Source organism: Podarcis liolepis (assembly GCF_965112155.1).
Source record: "Podarcis liolepis genome assembly, chromosome: Z".
NCBI classification, from domain to species: domain Eukaryota; kingdom Metazoa; phylum Chordata; class Lepidosauria; order Squamata; family Lacertidae; genus Podarcis; species Podarcis liolepis.
This window is the reverse complement of record NC_139570.1, coordinates 46,663,814-46,681,141: the sequence shown is the minus strand read 5'-3', so window position 1 is coordinate 46,681,141 and position 17,328 is coordinate 46,663,814. Positions and strand designations below refer to the sequence as shown.

Genomic DNA, 17,328 nt, shown 5'->3' with positions numbered 1-17,328 from the left:
CCACAACAACAAAAACTGAATTGGTGGGTTGAATGCATAAGAAGACAAAACAGGACTAGGATTGTGTTCTTAGGGTGGCCATGTGGCAAGTTCCATTAGTGGAAGTAACTAGTGTTCTTTCCCTTGTAGAGCCCGGTCACCGCACGCCAACCTGTGACCAATGCCGCCCTGGCTACAGCGGTGCTCATTGCAACCAGTGTGACATTGGCTACTACAGCTCTGACAGCCTCTGTATCAAATGCCAGTGCAATGGGAATGTCGACCCAGCGCGGTCACCCAGAGTCTGCAGGCTGGACACAGGGGAATGCCTTGGCTGCCTTTACCACACGGCAGGATTTCACTGTGAAAAGTGCCAGGAAGGTTACGCCAAACGTTCGGAAGGCGCGAATTGCACCAGGAAAGGTAAAACTTGTTTTTTCCACTTGACGTTAGCTTAAAGACCCTCTCCTATTCTCAGGGCTTTTGGCTGCAACTAGCAGTGGAGGAAGAAGTCAGTTTTGTGTGTGCAGCAATTAGAAACTCCTTAATTTGCACTTCTTGAACCAATACATGAATAAAAGCAACTATTTTTCAAAATTCGCACTTATCAGAATGTTGTATTTCAGTTCTCCAAACAGTATGTGTAAAGACGCACATTTTAGGGTGGAATGCACCTACGTATGTAGGAGTGAAAGTAATATACAGAAATGCATTATGTTAGGGAAGATGGCTTGAAAAAAATGCATGTAGCATTCAAAAATATATAAAATATGAGTTTCTTAGGAGAGATTCACATTAAAATGCTGACAAATATTCATGGTGATTTTCGGGGGGGGGGTTGAGCAGGATCTCAGGAGAACTGAGTTCCCTTACCTTTTAAAAATATTAGATAGATAGATAGATAGATAGATAGATAGATAGATAGCCTGGGAGTGCTGGAATGGATATATACCCAATACAACTCCCACCATTCCTAGCTAACAAGTGGTCAGGGATGATGGGAGTTGTAGGCCCAAAACATCTGGAGTGCTGAGTTTGCCTATGCCTGGTCTATGATCTTTGAGGAATCTTGGATAACAGGTGAGGTCCCTACAGAATGGAGGCAGGCAAATGTTGTCCCCATCTTCAGAAAGAGGGAAAAGGAAGACTCAGGTAACTGCCAACCAGTGAGCTTGGCTTCAATACCAGGGAAGGTCCTGGAACAGATAATTTAACAGTCGGTCTGTGAGCACTTAGAAAAGGATGCTGAGATTATGAAGACCCAGCATGGGTTTCTCAAAAATAAGTCATGTCAGACGAACCTCCTATCTTTTTCTTTTTTCTTTTTTTGCTGGAATTTGCTGGATCAGAGGAATGCTGCGGACATAGTATATTTTGACTTCAGTAAGGCTTTAGACAAAGTTCCCCATGATATTCTCACAAGGAAGCTGGTAAAATGTGGGTTGGACGAGGTAACTGTTAGGTGTATTTGTAGCTGGTTGACTGAACCCAGAGTACTTATTAATGGTTCCTTGTCATCCTGGAAAAACATAACACAAGAGGTTCCGCAGGGTTCTGTCGTGGGCCCATTGTTGTTTAATGTCTTTATAAATGATTTGGATGAAGAAATTGAGGGGCTGCTCCTCAAATTTGCAGATAACACCAAACTGGGAAGGGTAGCTAATGCCACAGAAGACAGAATCAGAATTCAAAATGACCGTAACAGATTGGAGAACTGGGCGCAAGCTAACAAAATGTATTTAAATAGGGACAAATGTAAGGTTCTGCACTTAGGCAGGAAGAACCAGATGCACCAATATAGGATGGGGGACATCTGGCTTACTAGCAGTACATGTGAAAGGATCTAGGGGTCTTTGTGGAACACAAGCTTAACGTACGTCAACAGTGTGATGCCCCAGCAAAAAAGAGCTAATGGTATTCTAGGCTGCATCAACAGAAGTATAGTGTCCAGAAGGGAAGTAATAGTCCCACTCTATTCTGCCTTGGTCAGACCACACCTTGAATACTGTGTCCCGTTCTGGGCACCACAATTTAAGAAAGATATTGACAAACTGGAACATGTGCAGAGGAGGGCAACCAAGATGATCAAGGGTCTGGAAACCAAGCCTTATGAGGAACAGTTGATGGAATTGGGTATGTTTAGCCTGGTAAAGAGGAGATATGATACCGTCTTTAAATACTTGAAGGCCTATCACATGGGAGATAGAGCAAGCTTGTTTTCTGCAGCTCAGAATGGCAGGTCCCAAACCAATTCTTTCAACTTCCATGAAAGGAGACTAAACATCAGGAAGAACTTTTTGATGGGAGGAGCAGTCCAACAGTGGAATGGTTTCCTTCAGAAAGTGGTGGGCTCTCCTTCCTTGGAGGTTTCTAAGAAGAGGTTGGATGGCCATCTGCCATGCATGCTTTAGCTGAGGTTCCTTCTTTGCAGGGGCTGGACTAGATGACTTTTGAGGTACCTTCCAACTCTATGATTCTACGTTCTTACATTTAGCCACTGCCCGGGGTTGGAGCGTAGGGTGGCAGCACTGTGACTGGGCCCACAATAAACTAACTAACTAACTAGCTAGCTTTGTGGTGAGTTCACCTACCTTTCCCCCCAGAAAAAATACAGTGATGATATTCTTACAAACAAACAATCAAACACATCAGAAATGTGAACTGAATTTAAGAGCTAAAATTTAAAGCTGGTGTGGGTACCCTAGGAAATCCATGCCTTATGTAGATTAGAATGCTATTTTGAAGTTTGTAGGTTTCCATTGTCACTTGATCTCTTGAGGTTTATTTAATTTCAGAATCTATTTCATTAGCAAAACATGAAAGTGATGTACCAAAAAATTATGACAAATCTCAGAAACACACACTTTTAAAAAGGATTATTATTAAATGTCAACTTGTATGCTGCTTTTCAAAACCAATATTCTTCCCAAAGTAGCTCTAAACTGAAAGGTTATAAATTGGGTGGCAGGTGTGGGAGGGATATATTTTACTAGAATTTGTGATAGTGAAATAAGTTTTGATAAGGTTTGATAAGTTTTATTAAATTAAAAGATGGGAAACCGTCCTGTATTTGTTTTGTCCTTTCTGAATTGGTAAGTATTTATTAATTACTGGAAAATGGCCCGGGAAATGCTGTTGACCTCCTGTGATGTGGGTTAATGGATGTGTTTGATGCTTAATAATAAGAATAAGAATACACTCACTTTGCCATATTTGCCTTTTTTAAAAATTCTCTAGAATATGTTCCTGGTCCCGAAGGCAGAGGGTTGACTCCTCCAACTATAAACATCAGTGTATCAACATCATACTCAGCCACCAACAGCACGTTACCCCAGCCTCCAATGGTACAGACAGTTTCCCCCATCAGTTCCTCTGACAATAGTACTTCTACTTTAGCTGATGTATCATGGACCCAGTTCAATATCATCATCCTTACTGTCATTATTATCCTTGTGGTTCTGCTGATGGGATTTGTGGGTGCAGTCTACACATACCGCGAATATCAGAACAGGAAGCTGAATGCCCCCTTTTGGACCATTGAGCTCAAGGAGGACAACATCAGTTTCAGCAGCTACCATGATAGCATCCCCAATGCTGATGTCTCAGGCCTGTTGGAGGACGATGGTAACGAGGTGGCACCCAATGGCCAGCTGGCGTTGGCTACTCCCATGCATAACTACAAGGCTTAATGAAACCAGGGTTGAGAGTTTACTTCGAAATCTTGTAAGTGGAGCAAACCAGTGCAGTGCCTGTTGGGAAGGACACCAGTCAATGACACCAGCGTTCCGGGCAAGAGGACTAAATAACTTTCCCAGCGTTGGCCATGTCCAGGCTTTGGGGTCCACACACACACACACACACACACACACACACACACACACAGTGTTGGACACTGGAGATAATAAAGGAGTTTCAGGTAAATTTACAGATTGTATTCAATCCATTGTTTCCCATCAAAATCCATCTTTGCCACTATGGATATAAACTTGTATTTTAAAAAATGGAGTTGCTTTGAAATATATTTTTGTATGAAATGATGAAGGCATATACCAAGACGTCATCTCATCGCCAATCAAAAGCTATGTTGAAACACTGGACGCCTGATTTTAAAACTCTTGTTTTGAAATGTAGCCATTGTCTTCTAAATTATGGGAAATGGCTTTTATGGTTTGGAGAGCCGGGGGGCTGGGGGTGGATTCCCAGAACTTTGTTTTGTGCTCTTAAAAGAGTTTTGCTTCTTCTTCTTCTTCTTTTTAAAAAAGAAAAGTCACTGGTGAAAAGATGCGCTGATAGAAACCAAGAACTCTGAAAGTTGGCATTTATGCTTTGACCTTAGAAGTACGAAAAAGAAATGAGTGAGGGTGTTGTACTTTTTCTGCAACCTTCCTTCAAATGTGATGATGATGCTATTTAAAATGCAAGAATCTGTTTATTTTCTTAGCTTTGTTGAACTCTGATTCTCCCAAGGGATGCTAGTGAGGACGTTGCACAAGCATTGTTCCCCGAGTCTCCAATCTGGTGTGGAAACAGCCTGTATACAGAATGTAACAAAGCTTCCTCTGCAATGTATTTGTAAACTATTTGTACAAAAATGACATATTTTATCACTTAGATTTTATCTGTACAGCCCCTCACAGCATTGTAAAAACAAAAACAAACAAACACAGAACTCAAAGCAACAACAAATAAGTAAGTATTGTATTAAAGTGCTGTAAATTTCAATGGCAATATTGTTGGAGCTGGGCCTCCGGCAAAGGTTTGTTGCTAACTTTTTCCTCTTCAGATAATATGACTAACTTTCTGATCTTAAATTGATCGTTCCTCTTTTTTTGTTTTGTTTTTTTGTTTGAACGTCTACAGCAGGGGTGAGGAGGAACCTCTGGCCTGGGCACCAAATGTGACCCTCCAGGCCTCTTTGTCTGACCTTCAAGGCTCTCCTTCAAGGCCCTGCCCATGAGTCAGACTGAGGCAGCTGCCTTGGGTGGTAGAATCCTGTGGGGCAGGTGCACAACCCCAGTAAGCAAGGCTTTGGTGGGGGAAGGGGCCGGTTCCTTCCCATTTTGTCTCAGGCAGTATAACAGAACAGGCTGCCTCTGTCCCCAGGCCATGGCCTTACCTCATACCCTGCTTGAGTGTTTTCGGTTGGCTGGAATGTGTATTTTGAAGAATGATAAAGCCTTTTGGCTTGTCTGGACAAAGAGGAATAGGTATGTGTAGAGAGCAGCCCAGTGTACAAAAGGGGGAAATAGTATTTGTTTCCCCATCCACTCCCTTGGCTGATACGAAAGGACCCCCTCCAGAAAATCTGAAGGCTCACCAGGCCCCAGGTCCTCCTGTTACTTCCCCGCTTGCTCTGGCTTGTCTGGTCTCCTGTTCCCAACCCTCTTCTTCCTCCTTTGCTAGCTGTTGTCTCACAGGTGGCACAGAACCCCCCCCCCCAAATTAATGCCCCCCATTTGATCGTGCTCCCTCTCTGTCTCTTCTGCCCGCATATCTCCCCACTCCTCAGTCTTCTGCCAGTCCCTGGAACCCTCTTTCATTCAGAGTTCTCTACCTCTTCATCCACGGCACAAGAACCAATCAAACTGTTTAAAATTACACCTCTTTGCTTTGGTATAGCTTTCCAGTCAGCACCATTTTTACAAGTATGTTTATATTGTCCATCTTTTTGCTGACATTACCAAAAACTGTTTTAGTGCAAATGTGTGTGCGTGGGGGAAGGATTGAACTTTTGAAATAGGTTCCCCAAAAGGCATGCTAAGGTATTTTGTCCTTCTTTTGCCCACGCAACTGTGACACACCCACTTGTGTTGATGGAGGATAGCGGGACATACATTCAAAAATGGGTTGCATCTGTTGAAGTGTGGAAAGTCAGTTTCGGTTCTGTGTGGGCTTTACAGATTCTGCATTGCAGACACTCTCTGGAATCTCATTGGGCTGTCAATGACAACCTGTCTGGGGCTCCTGGTTTTGTACAAGAGCAGGATCAGGCTCTCAGAGTGCTTCCCACTCTCCAGTGGTGGGGAAATGACATGTTATGTACTGAGTTGAATGGGATCCAAAAGGCAGAAGTCTGATTGGTCCTAGAGCAATAGGGTTCAGAATGCAGCAGTCTGATTGGTCCACAGGAGCCACCCAATCCAGCTCCAGGTGGAAGTGAATCCACAACCTGATTGGCCTACAGGTGATTCCCAGAATTAGCTAATCCTGTGGGGCCCATTGTGTAAATAATGTATATAAAGCAGACATTCTGGGGGAACTTCCATTTTTCTCCTCACCACTATGAGCTGAATAAAGAGCATGAAATCCACTCTCGACTCTGAGTATATTTCACCAGCAATGTGGATGGGATCCCGCTGAGCTGACTGCCAGACACAGCTCTACAACACCGCCACCTCAGACTGCAGCATTCTGAATCCTATTGTTCTAGGACCAATCAGACTGCTGCCTTTTGGATCCTATTCAACTCAGTACATAACATGACGTATAGCTCTCTCCTCTATCCAATGATCCTTCTAAATTGATGTCAACTTTTTGCCACATTGAAATTCTCAGCACCAAGTGGGAACATGGATGATCAAGGCTGGCTGTTCTAGTAGGCACAGTGAGGCAGCACGTTCAAGGTGGGAAGCAGCAGTGAAGTGCTAAAGGGCAGAAGCCAGGCTTCTCCTCTCAGGTGCAATGGCAGATACTGCCCTGTCATTGGTGTTGAAATCAGTGTTGAGACCTGTGGGTATAGGGCGATATACAAATTTAATTCATAATAATAATATTAATAAATAAATATAAAATCATATTCAGCTCCAGTACAGTTGGCTTCTCTAGGTGGAACAGGGAGGGAGGTGCTTTCTTACCATTTGCCTCAGGCAGCACAATGTCTTGGGTCAGCTGGGTCAGCTCTGCTATTAGGCGAAGGGAGCCAGCCACCTCAGGTACAGTGCTGGATTTAAGGTGGTGCGGGCAGTTCCCCTGCCCAGGGTGCCAAGCCAAGAGGGTGTAAAATTGAGAAGATCTATGATTAAGAAGATCCAATTGGGGGTGCCAAATTTTGGTGTCACACGGTGCCATATTACAAAAGATTACCAAAGCGTGCCCCTGTCAGGTGGCGGATACTGAGGACTGGGGAGAATTGTATGCGCCACGTGGACAGTCCCTCCTAAGGCAGCCTGTGCAGTTGAGGACAGAGTGCTTGAATCCACTTTAATTCCACAAATCTAAATTTTCCAGCAGGCACTTCAATCCTTCCTGCAATAACAATATTGAGGCGGCCATTGAATGTGCATGCTTGCTTCCTGCGAGTGGGGTGGGTGGGTGGGTGCATGCAGGAAGCTGAATCAGTCCTCAAAAGAACAAGTGTGGGAGTTTGCAGGAGAGAACACTATGTATTTAAGTGTTCCACTGGAAAAAGTGTGTGTCAATTTTTATCACCTTCTCTACTTGAAACCAACTGTTATCTCTTAAATGTTCCACCCTATATCAACCTTCCATATTTGTTTTGTTTTTAAAGCTGCCTTTCCTTTCCTTTCCTTTCCTTTCCTTTCCTTTCCTTTCCTTTCCTTTCCTTTCCTTTCCTTTCCTTTCCTTTCCTTTCCTTTCCTTGATGGCTTTGCAAAGTCTTATCTGCTCCTTTCAGCCCTTCCCAGTCTCCCAGAGCTAGTGTGGATCCCAACAAGGAACTGACCATATTGCAAGTGTAAATGGGTTTAGCTGTCCTGGTTTCACTGCAAAGGATTCTGGAGGAAAAATAATAAGGTACCACCCTTCCAATTTACACTAGTGGCACTCTTACATTAAATAGTGTAATAAAAAATTATTTCCTGCATATGCCTGTGGGAAACTTCACTTCATATGCACTGTAAACTCTCATTAGCCTCCCCCAACCTGGTGCTTCCAGGTGTTTCATAGTACAACTCCCATTAGTCCCAGCCAGCATGGCCAATGCTCACAGTCAGTGGGAACTGGAGTCCAAAGACATCTAGAAGGCTCTAAGTTGAGGAAAGCTGGCCTGCATCATAAGGGGGGTGTTCTTGTTTCTTAGCTAGTCCTAACAAGGATATGGCGCTACTATGGATTCTGACCTCTTTAGGCAGGGATGTAGAACCTGTGGCACTCCAGATGCTGCTGAATTACAATTCATGATTGATAGCTCAGTCATTACACCATGAGACTCATCATCTCAGGGTCATGGGTTTGAGCCCTATGTTGGGCAAAAGATTCCTGTACTGCAGGGGGCTGGACTAGACCCTTGCCCCTTCCTGCTCTACAATTTTATGAACTCACAGCCCTAACTTTGGTCATACTGGCTGGGGCAGGTGGGAGTTGGAATCCAGTAACATCTGGAGAATCTCAGGCTCCCCCCATTTCTTGCATAGAAAAAAAGCTTTGAAAGTCCAGAAGGTCAAATATCTTCTACTACAGCCTACATATAAGGAGACCTTCAACTTCTAGCAGGCAAAAAGTCCCAGATTCAATCTTTGGCATCGCTGGGTAGCGCTAGGAAGGACTTCGGTCCAAGAATCTGAACACTAGTTGCCAATTGGTGGAAACTAGGGACATGGAACCTGGTGCCCTCCAGCGGTTGCTGGACTACAGCTCCCATCATACCTGTCCATTGGTGATACTGGCTAGGGCTGGTGGGAGTTGGAGTCCAACCACATCCAGAGGGCCACAGGTTTCCACATCCCTGTCTTAACGGACCAGCATTAGGGAGGAATCTTCCAAAGAATCCCTGGTTTCAGCTCTTAAAACATATGGCAGATGAGTGCATGTTTTGAGCATTTGGGCGCATTTCATGGATGTGAAACCCAGCTCATCTTAAGTGAGTTCCACACACAAATGTCTACCATGGCGAGAGTATGCCAACCTATCAAACCTGTGACGTGTAATAATGGAACCACCGAACAGTGGGTGGTGTTTCAGCATTGTGAAAATTTTAGAAGCAACAGTTTGAGAGTATATATCGGGGATGGGGAACCTGTGGCCCTCCAGATGCAGTTGGATTACAGCTCCCATTGTCCTACACTATTTGCCATGTTGGCTGGGGCTCATGAGTGCGGGAGTAAACTACTTCTGGGAGGTTCCCCATCCATAGAAGGCCTATTGCTGTACTCTGGATACATTTTGGCATTTCTAAAGGAGAATTCAGTGCACTCTGCCCAGGCTGCCAGAGTTCCTTAGGAGAATCCATTAGAAGTTAAACCATTTTTTGTGGGGGCATTGTAGTATAGTATGTATGTACCCCTATGTGATGCTACTCAGATTCAAGGAAGTGATACTGTTGCCTGGTGTGAATGGAGAAGACTGAAGGAACTGTAAGTTACCCATGGTGGCCAAAGGCTTACGGTCCTTTCATCTTGCTCTGGTTATGATCTTAAACTAATGACTTTGAGCCATGTCAATCTATGCCATAGCTGGTTTGGGTGAAGGCAAATGTAATCTCAATGGTCTACCCAGTGACAAGTTTTGCCTCTTCTGCATATGCTGCTCCATAACCACACTTGTGTCCAAACAGAAACAGCAGGCCAGTGTTTATTCTTTTTTTAAAAATAGAATCTAATGAACTACCATAGCTAGAAATAACTGCATGAAATTTAACTGTAGAGAGGCAGCATGAATTGTGTAGGGAAATAGGCACTGCATTAGATCAGGCCAAAAAATATGCTAAATTTATGAAACAGGTATGATGATCTCAGAAGCATGGTTGGCCAAGACCTTTTTGCCCTGAAATTTTATTCCAACTCATTGGTCACATCCATACCATACATTTAAAGTGCATTCAGAGCATATGGCTTTCCCCCCAAAGAATCATGGGAACTGTAGTTTGTTGAGGGTGCTGGGAATTGTAGCTTAGTGAAGTTCTTGGTTCCCAAGATTCTTTTTGGGAAGCCATATGCTTTAAATGTACGCCAAACAAAAGAGATATAGTAAGCCACAGCAATAATTTAACACAGAGAACCTAAGACAAAAATATCCTGAAATAAAATTTCTGTACTGCAGCAACCTAAACTTTAAAAGCATTCAAAACATCTGAAAACTCAACTGCTTATATCTCCAAATCATATAACAAGGTTTGGGCTACTGAATTGAATATAAGTTGAACTCACTGTCCCCAAGGACAATCCACCAGCCATAATTTATGCCCCTGATTTCTGAGCATATGTTGAGCTTTATTTGATAAAAAGCTGGGGGGGGGGGAGGGTGCGCGCGATGGGAGGGATCAAATGTATGATCAGAATATATGTTGGAATTTATACTGAAAAGTGTTATTTAAAATGAATTAAAATAAAATGTATATAATTTGTATCTATTCCAGTTTGGCTTTTGCCTTTGTTTTGTTTTTTAAATAAAACCTGTGAATGGGTCATATACAGCTTCTGCTGACATTTTAAATCAGGGGTGGTGAATCTCAGGTTCAGGGGGATAATGTGTCCTTCCAGACCTCTAGCTGACCAATGGGGCTCTCCCTAGACTACAATTCCTCCCCGGCCACACCTTTCACCATCCCTGCTTCAGACCCTCCTTGAGAATTTTTGCCTGGTTGGATTGTATCCTTAATCTCTGATGATGCCTCTTGCTTGCCTTGGTGGAGAGAGAAGAGTGTGTGAGTGTGTGTAGAAACTGGCCACGTAAAACTTAAACTCATTGCTCTGTCCACTTTGTCTCTGTCCATGCCCACTGCTGACATGTGGCTCCCAGAAGGTTGCCCAGAAGGGATTGCTACCCTGGAACTGGAAAGGGTACTCACCAGAACCGTCTTTCCCATAGGGCTTAGTGGTGCATTGTGCCAGGGCGCTGGCCTCTCAGGGGTGCCCCAGCGAGTGGGGGAGCTGCGCAGCTTTGCCGGCAGCCTCCCCTTTCCCTGCACGCCTGCCAGCTGCGCCCCACCAGCCATAAGGCTGGCGGGCGTGGAGCTTGCCTCCCAAGCCTCCGTGGGAAGAGAGCGATCTCCACAGAGGCTTAGGATGGAAGCTGTGCCCCGCCAACTATATGGCTGGCAGGCTTGCAGCTTCCTTCCCAAGCCTCTGCAAGGATTGCTCTCCTGCAGTGGCATGGGGGAAAGTTGTACACCCCCCCCATGGCTGGCAGTGCACAGATTCACCCCCCCCCACTATCCGTGGTAATTTGGGGGTGCTGAGCAGATATTTGCACCCCAGCGCTGCATCTGCTAAAGACGGCCCTGGTACTCACATCCCTGCTCTAGAGGGATGGGAGGGAGTGACGCCCCTGAAGCTGATGGAAGATGTGTGTATATATGCACATGCAAGAGAGAAAGACTAGTGTGAACATACAGAAAAGCAGAGATGCCAAGACTTTCTAGCTGCTGTTAGCTGAAACGTTTTTTTGTGGGGTGGAGGCAGAGCTACAGAATGTCTTCACAAGTTCTTCTTGGATCTGCTGCTGCTGCCGAAAAGCTACCCTTTTGCCCCCACTGTGTTCTGTACATTTGTGAATAAAGCAAATTACTACTACTAGCCATGATGACTATGCTGCCCCTCCACTGTCAGAGGTAGTATCTCTTTGAATCCCAGTTCCTGGGAATCACAAATTGGGAGAGTGCTATTGCATTCAGGTCCTGCTTATGTGCTCCCTGGAGACATCTGGTTGGCTGTTGTGAGAACAGGATGCTGGCTAGATGTCGTTGACCTGACCTAGCAGAGCACTGCTTATGCTCTTATGTACAAAGCCACTGTGTTCCCCATCCAAAGGTATTTAAACCCTATTTGTCCTGCCCGTGCATTGGCTCTCCACTCCAAACTGAGGAGTGCAGAACAATAGAAAAAGTGGCCTCCTGCCTTCCACTTCAGTCCCACTCCACAAAAATAATGGTGCCTGGATAATTCAGGATTGTCTTCCCTCTGTTAGCTAGCTTCCAGACACCATATGCTTATTTAGTCAGAGTCCCATCCAAAGCATGAGAGACTAGAACTAATCCTAATCCTAGAAGCAGGCCTCTGTAGCTCAAACTTGAACATCTTCAGAGTTCACATTTTATCCCTTCAACAGATGCTGGTTTAATGACCAGACAACTTTATTATTATTATTTAAACTGCAAAAACTCACAACACTGATACTGATTCTTTGTAGTACTGGAACCTTGCCAATAACAATTTGCTGGTCAAATGGTTTAAGAATGGTTTAATCTCCTGAAATGTGTGGCTAATTGAAATAAGGCTGAAACAATGCTGATCTTATTAGTGGCAGGGAAGTCTTTAACTGCTTCAAAACGATACTGTTTCACCACCTCTATCATAGCCCTGTGATGCTGTGGTAAAATATATAGAAGCACAGTTGGAGGGGTCCAGATTTCTGCTAAAGTGGGGGGTGAGGGCAAGCCTCAGGTGTTAGATGTGTGTGTATGTGATGGGGGGATGTAGTCCTCCAAGCCTCTCCATTTGGTCCTTAATTGTGATAATGCCCCTTGTGTACTGGAGAAGCAAAGATCACCAGTGTCGAAGCAATGACTCTTCAACATCAACTTCGTTGGACTGGTCATGTTGTTCAGATGCCTGATTATCATCTTTCGAAGCAACTACTCTATTCCGAACCTAAAAATGGAAAACGTAATGCTGGTGGTCAACAAAAGAAGTTTAAAGAATCAAGAGGGCTTCGGGATTGCTCTCCTGTACTATTTCAGACATGTGGTTTATGTATGTGTGTTTATCTTCTGCATTTATGAACATTTATCTATATTTGAGACCTTGGAATTCTTATAACCCATTGAAAGTAGCAGCTGGAGGTGTAGAAGAGAGACTTATTAATGCTAAACAAAACTAGAGATGTTTGAAGAAACTAGTGAAATGGAATGTCAGTACATGTACATGTACAGTAGGGACGCGGGTGGCGCTGTGGGTAAAACCTCAGCGCCTAGGACTTGTCGATCGCATGGTCGGTGCTTCGAATCCCCACGGCGGGGTGAGCTCCCGTCATTCGGTCCCAGCTCCTGCCCACCTAGCAGTTCGAAAGCACTCTTAAGTGCAAGTAGATAAATAGGTACCGCTTTATAGCGGGAAGGTAAACGGCGTTTCCGTGTGCTGCGCTGGTGCTGGCTCGCCAGAGCAGCTTCGTCACGCTGGCCACGTGACCCGGAAGTGTCTCCGGATAGCGCTGGCCCCCGGCCTCTTAAGTGAGATGGGCGCACAACCCTAGAGTCGGACACGGGCAGGGGTACCTTTACCTTTACATATATATGTAAAACACTGCTGCTTCGCATGAAATGTTGGAAATCATTAAATAGTGAAACAAGACCTGTCAGGAGTGAACACGGACCACTGGTACCAAATCGTATGGGAAACAACCTTACTAGAAAAGCTAACCAGCAGACTGAAACCGACATGGGGACAAAAAGACAAGGACACCTTCACCCTGGTATGGCTCCCCTTTATTACATGCACAGCCCAACAAGATAACAAGAACCCATCAACTGCTTACAAATCTGTAAGGATAACTTGACCCAACAATCCACCCCCCCACGCAGACAAATCTCACTGTAGCTAATCAGCAATGCCCTGCCCCCTCCCACTGCCAAGAGAAAATAAAAACCAATAGAAAGGGAACCTATCCAAGCGATGCTTGGATTAAGTAGAAGAATGTACGTTTATTGTTGTTAGCAGCTCTGAGCCCGGCTTCGGCTGGGGAGGGTGGGATATAATTATTTATTTATTTATTTATTATTACCACCCTCCCCCCTTCTCCCTCAACCTTATACTGTATAATGTCTCACGTAACTTATTTGTAGAAAAGACTCTACAACCTGAAAATAGAGACAATGCATAGTGCCATTGTATTCTGCTCCGGTTAGACCTCACCTGGAGTACTGTGTCCAGTTCTGGGCACCACAGTTCAAGAAGGACACTGACAAACTGGAACGTGTCCAGAGGAGGGCAACCAAAATGGTCAAAGGCCTGGAAACGATGCCTTATGAGGAACGGCTAAGGGAGCTGGGCATGTTTAGCCTGGAGAAGAGGAGGTTAAGGGGTGATATGATAGCCATGTTCAAATATATAAAAGGATGTCATATAGAGGAGGGAGAAAGGTTGTTTTCTGCTGCTCCAGAGAAGTGGACACGGAGCAATGGATCCAAACTACAAGAAAGAAGATTCCACCTAAACATTAGGAAGAACTTCCTGACAGTAAGAGCTGTTCGACAGTGGAATTTGCTGCCAAGGAGTGTGGTGGAGTCTCCTGCTTTGGAGGTCTTTAAGCAGAGGCTTGACAACCGTATGTCAGGAGTGCTCTGATGGTGTTTCCTGCTTGGCAGGGGGTTGGACTCGATGGCCCTTGTGGTCTATTCCAACTCTATGATTCTATGAAATTCTATGATTCTACTTTTGTAACCCCAAAAATCTTTAATAATAATAATATTAATTACAACATATTAGCAAGTTAGGAAATAACACTTCTGCCTTTGCATAGTAAAAGAGAACTACATAACCGAGTTAATGGTTTGTACGGTGACATCTTGTTTTAAGATTGGTGGGGTACAAATAATAATAAAATAAAATAATAATAATAATTGAGAAAGTTTACTTGGAAACTTGAGCATTGTGATCAGTGTTTTTTATTATTAAGAAACAAAGAACTGGTAGTATTGTGTAGTGGTCAGGATGTTGGACATCAGGAAGAACTTTCTGAGGTTACAGATAGGTAGCCGTGTTGGTCTGCCATAGTCAAAATAAAAAAAATCCTTCTAGTAGCACCTTAAAGACCAACTAAGTTAGTTCTTGGTATGAGCTTTCGTGTGCATGCACACGGACTCCCACAAGAGGTGGTGGGCTCTCCTTCCTTGAAGGCCAACTGTCATGGATGCATAGCTGTCAACGTTTCCCTTTTCTTCAGGGAAATTCCCTTATTCCGAATAGGATTCCTCGCAAGAAAAGGGAAAAGTTGACAGCTATGCATGGATGCTTTAGATAAGATTCCTGCATTGCAGGGGATTGGACTAGATGACCATCGGAATCCCTCCCAACTCTACTATTCTACGATTCTAATTAAATGTATTTTGAATGTACTGCTTCGGCAGGAGAGAAAATAATATTTCCCGCTTTTATTTCCTCTCCTGCTGCTTCTCAGGACCAGATTGCCTCAACCACCCCTCCCCCCCACATGCCACGCCTCTTCCTGGAGAAAAAAAATGCCCGTATCGTGTCGTCGCTTCCTGCCGGCATGCGCCGCGTACCCGGAACAAATATGACGGCTCAGCTTCCGCCCCGCCGAAAAAAATCCCGCTTTTGCATTCACCCGCCTATCGGCTGCGACGTGCCACATAATTCCCTTAACAAAGATGGCGCTCAAAACGCCCTCTCTCAATGGAAGTAGGCAGGGAAAGATGGCGGCAGGCCATAGGGTTAACTGCGCAGCTTTTGCCAGGGCGTCTCTCGCGGCTTCATCAAGATGGCGGGGGGCGCCGCTGAGGCCGTTTGAATTCCGAGCCAGCCGCCAAACTCGGACAATAACAGCCCGGGTCGCCGCCGGGGAAGTCGCAGCAGCCGCTCGCCTGCTCGCCCCTCCTCACCTCTCTCTCCCGTGTTTCCAGCTATGGACTCGCTGCCGGGGGAAGACCCCACTTTGCCCTTGGAGTTCAGCGGCAGGTACCTTCGCGAGGGAGGCGGAGACCGTTAGAACCGTTAGATGGAGGGAGGGGGGTGGAGGAGGACGAGGGCGAGTTGGAGTTTAATTCTGACCCTTTATTACCCGTGGCGTGTTTGCACGGGCGTGAAAAGAGAGGTGTGTGTGTGTGTGTGTGTGTGTGTGTGAGAGAGAGAGAGAGAGAGAGAGAGAGAGAGAGATTTAATACCCCCCCCCCGTGTGGGAGGAAAAAAATATTCCTTAGAGGTGGGGGCATGACCGAAGAGAAGGCATTCAAGGCCAGTACCACTCTCTTCCCCTCTCCGTCCCTTCCTCTCCCACACTGTTGTTCCTTGTTAGAGTACAGTGGAGCCTCCACCCTCAGAGGCAGTGTATCTGCGCATCGCCTTGGGGGAGGGCATCTGAAAGGGCATCAAATGATTGGCTATTGCTGCAGGGGAAGGCAGTGGGGGAGGTGTGTGTTGGCAAGGAATGTGTATGTGTTTTAATCAGGGTGGATAAAAAGGATTTTTAAAAATTAAAATCGGATTTTTAAAAATTAAAATCGGATTTTTAAAAATTAAAATCGGATTTTTAAAAATTAAAATCGGATTTTTAAAAATTAAAATCGGATTTTTAAAATAAAACGATTTTGGAGGAAAAATCTTTCTAAAGATAGTTTTCTGTTTAAGTTACGTTATAGTCCAAAGGCTGTTCATCAGGAAATAAGGATTTAAGTTTTTCATGTGTGCTAAAACTCAGTCTAAGGTATTTTTTAAAGAAATGTTTAACCACATGAGTTAACAAACATGGATACATATGCTATAATGTTATTGTTTTAGTTAAATTGTTTAAATTGTTATTAAGGAAATGTTTGCTTTTCTCCTTCCAATATAGTACAGCAGAAGAGTTGTCCAAATATAAACAGTTAACTTATTAAACCTCACAATAATTCCATAATTATCTGTCTCATGTATTTCTAATAGCATAACCAAATCAGTAATTTTTGATATAACTGTAAAAACTACTCTGAAAAGTTATTATTTCAGAAAAGAAACCATCTGGTTGTAAATATTAAGATTATACCAGCAAGAATGAGTCTTTCTGTAAAAAAATGATTTAAATCAAGTCTTCTTGACTAGTGTTTTAAATTGTGTTTTAAATCAAATTGATTTAAATCAAATCCGCCCTGGTTTTAATGACCCCCCCCACTTTAGTGAGATGAAAATGATTGTTTTCCAAGTGGGGAGGGAGCTTGACAGAAGGCATTAAGGGCCACTGCCCCTGGCCCCCACTCATCGGTGTTACCTGTGGCTGGCGACCCTTAATGCCTTTTGTTAAGACCCCTCTTGGAAAAATATCTTTTTCTCCCACTGGGTTTTTTAAAATCACACACCAGTGGTTTGTTGTTGAATCCATTATCTCCACTATTGTATTTTTGCTACTGGAAAAGCGGGTGTGTGAGGTGTGTGCTACCAAAGATGGTTTGGTGGGTGGAGGGGGATATGTAACCCTCTTTTCCACTAGTGGGAGCAGGTCTGTGGGGGTGTGACTCTTTGTATGGCTTTTGAAGGAGACTAGGCAATTTTTTGCACCCACAATGTTGGTATTGTCCAGAAGAGTTCAGTGGAGCCTCCAGCCTCAGAGGCAAATTGCCATTAAGGCTGTCAGCCACCTCCTGACTCAGGTGTAGAAATAGATTGCTAACAAGCAAGCATGATGAACATTGCAGCCTGGGTCCAGCACGCAACAACATGGTCAAATTACTAATTCTTTCACCTCTTT

At 44.4% G+C, this 17,328-nt stretch overlaps 2 protein-coding genes across 7 annotated transcripts in view; both read left to right on the top strand.

Annotated features, from left to right (window-relative positions):
• Window positions 1-10,285, top strand: part of MEGF9 (multiple EGF like domains 9) — a 93,468-nt gene extending 83,183 nt beyond the window's left edge. Inside the window, exons 5-6 of the mRNA XM_083485860.1 lie at window positions 130-402; window positions 3,217-10,285. Coding sequence (XP_083341986.1) covers window positions 130-402; window positions 3,217-3,668 — 725 coding nt within the window. The 3' untranslated portion in view covers window positions 3,669-10,285. The remainder of the gene's footprint in view (window positions 1-129; window positions 403-3,216) is intronic.
• Window positions 10,286-15,135: 4,850 nt separating this feature from the next.
• Window positions 15,136-17,328, top strand: part of CDK5RAP2 (CDK5 regulatory subunit associated protein 2) — a 138,048-nt gene continuing 135,855 nt past the window's right edge. For 4 of the 6 annotated variants that reach the window (XM_083485685.1, XM_083485682.1, XM_083485684.1 and 1 more), the window contains exon 1: window positions 15,136-15,566. In XM_083485685.1, the coding sequence (XP_083341811.1) occupies window positions 15,514-15,566 (53 nt within the window). In that variant the 5' untranslated portion in view covers window positions 15,136-15,513. The remainder of the gene's footprint in view (window positions 15,567-17,328) is intronic. The other 2 variants (XM_083485683.1, XM_083485680.1) reach the window with 1 other exon arrangement.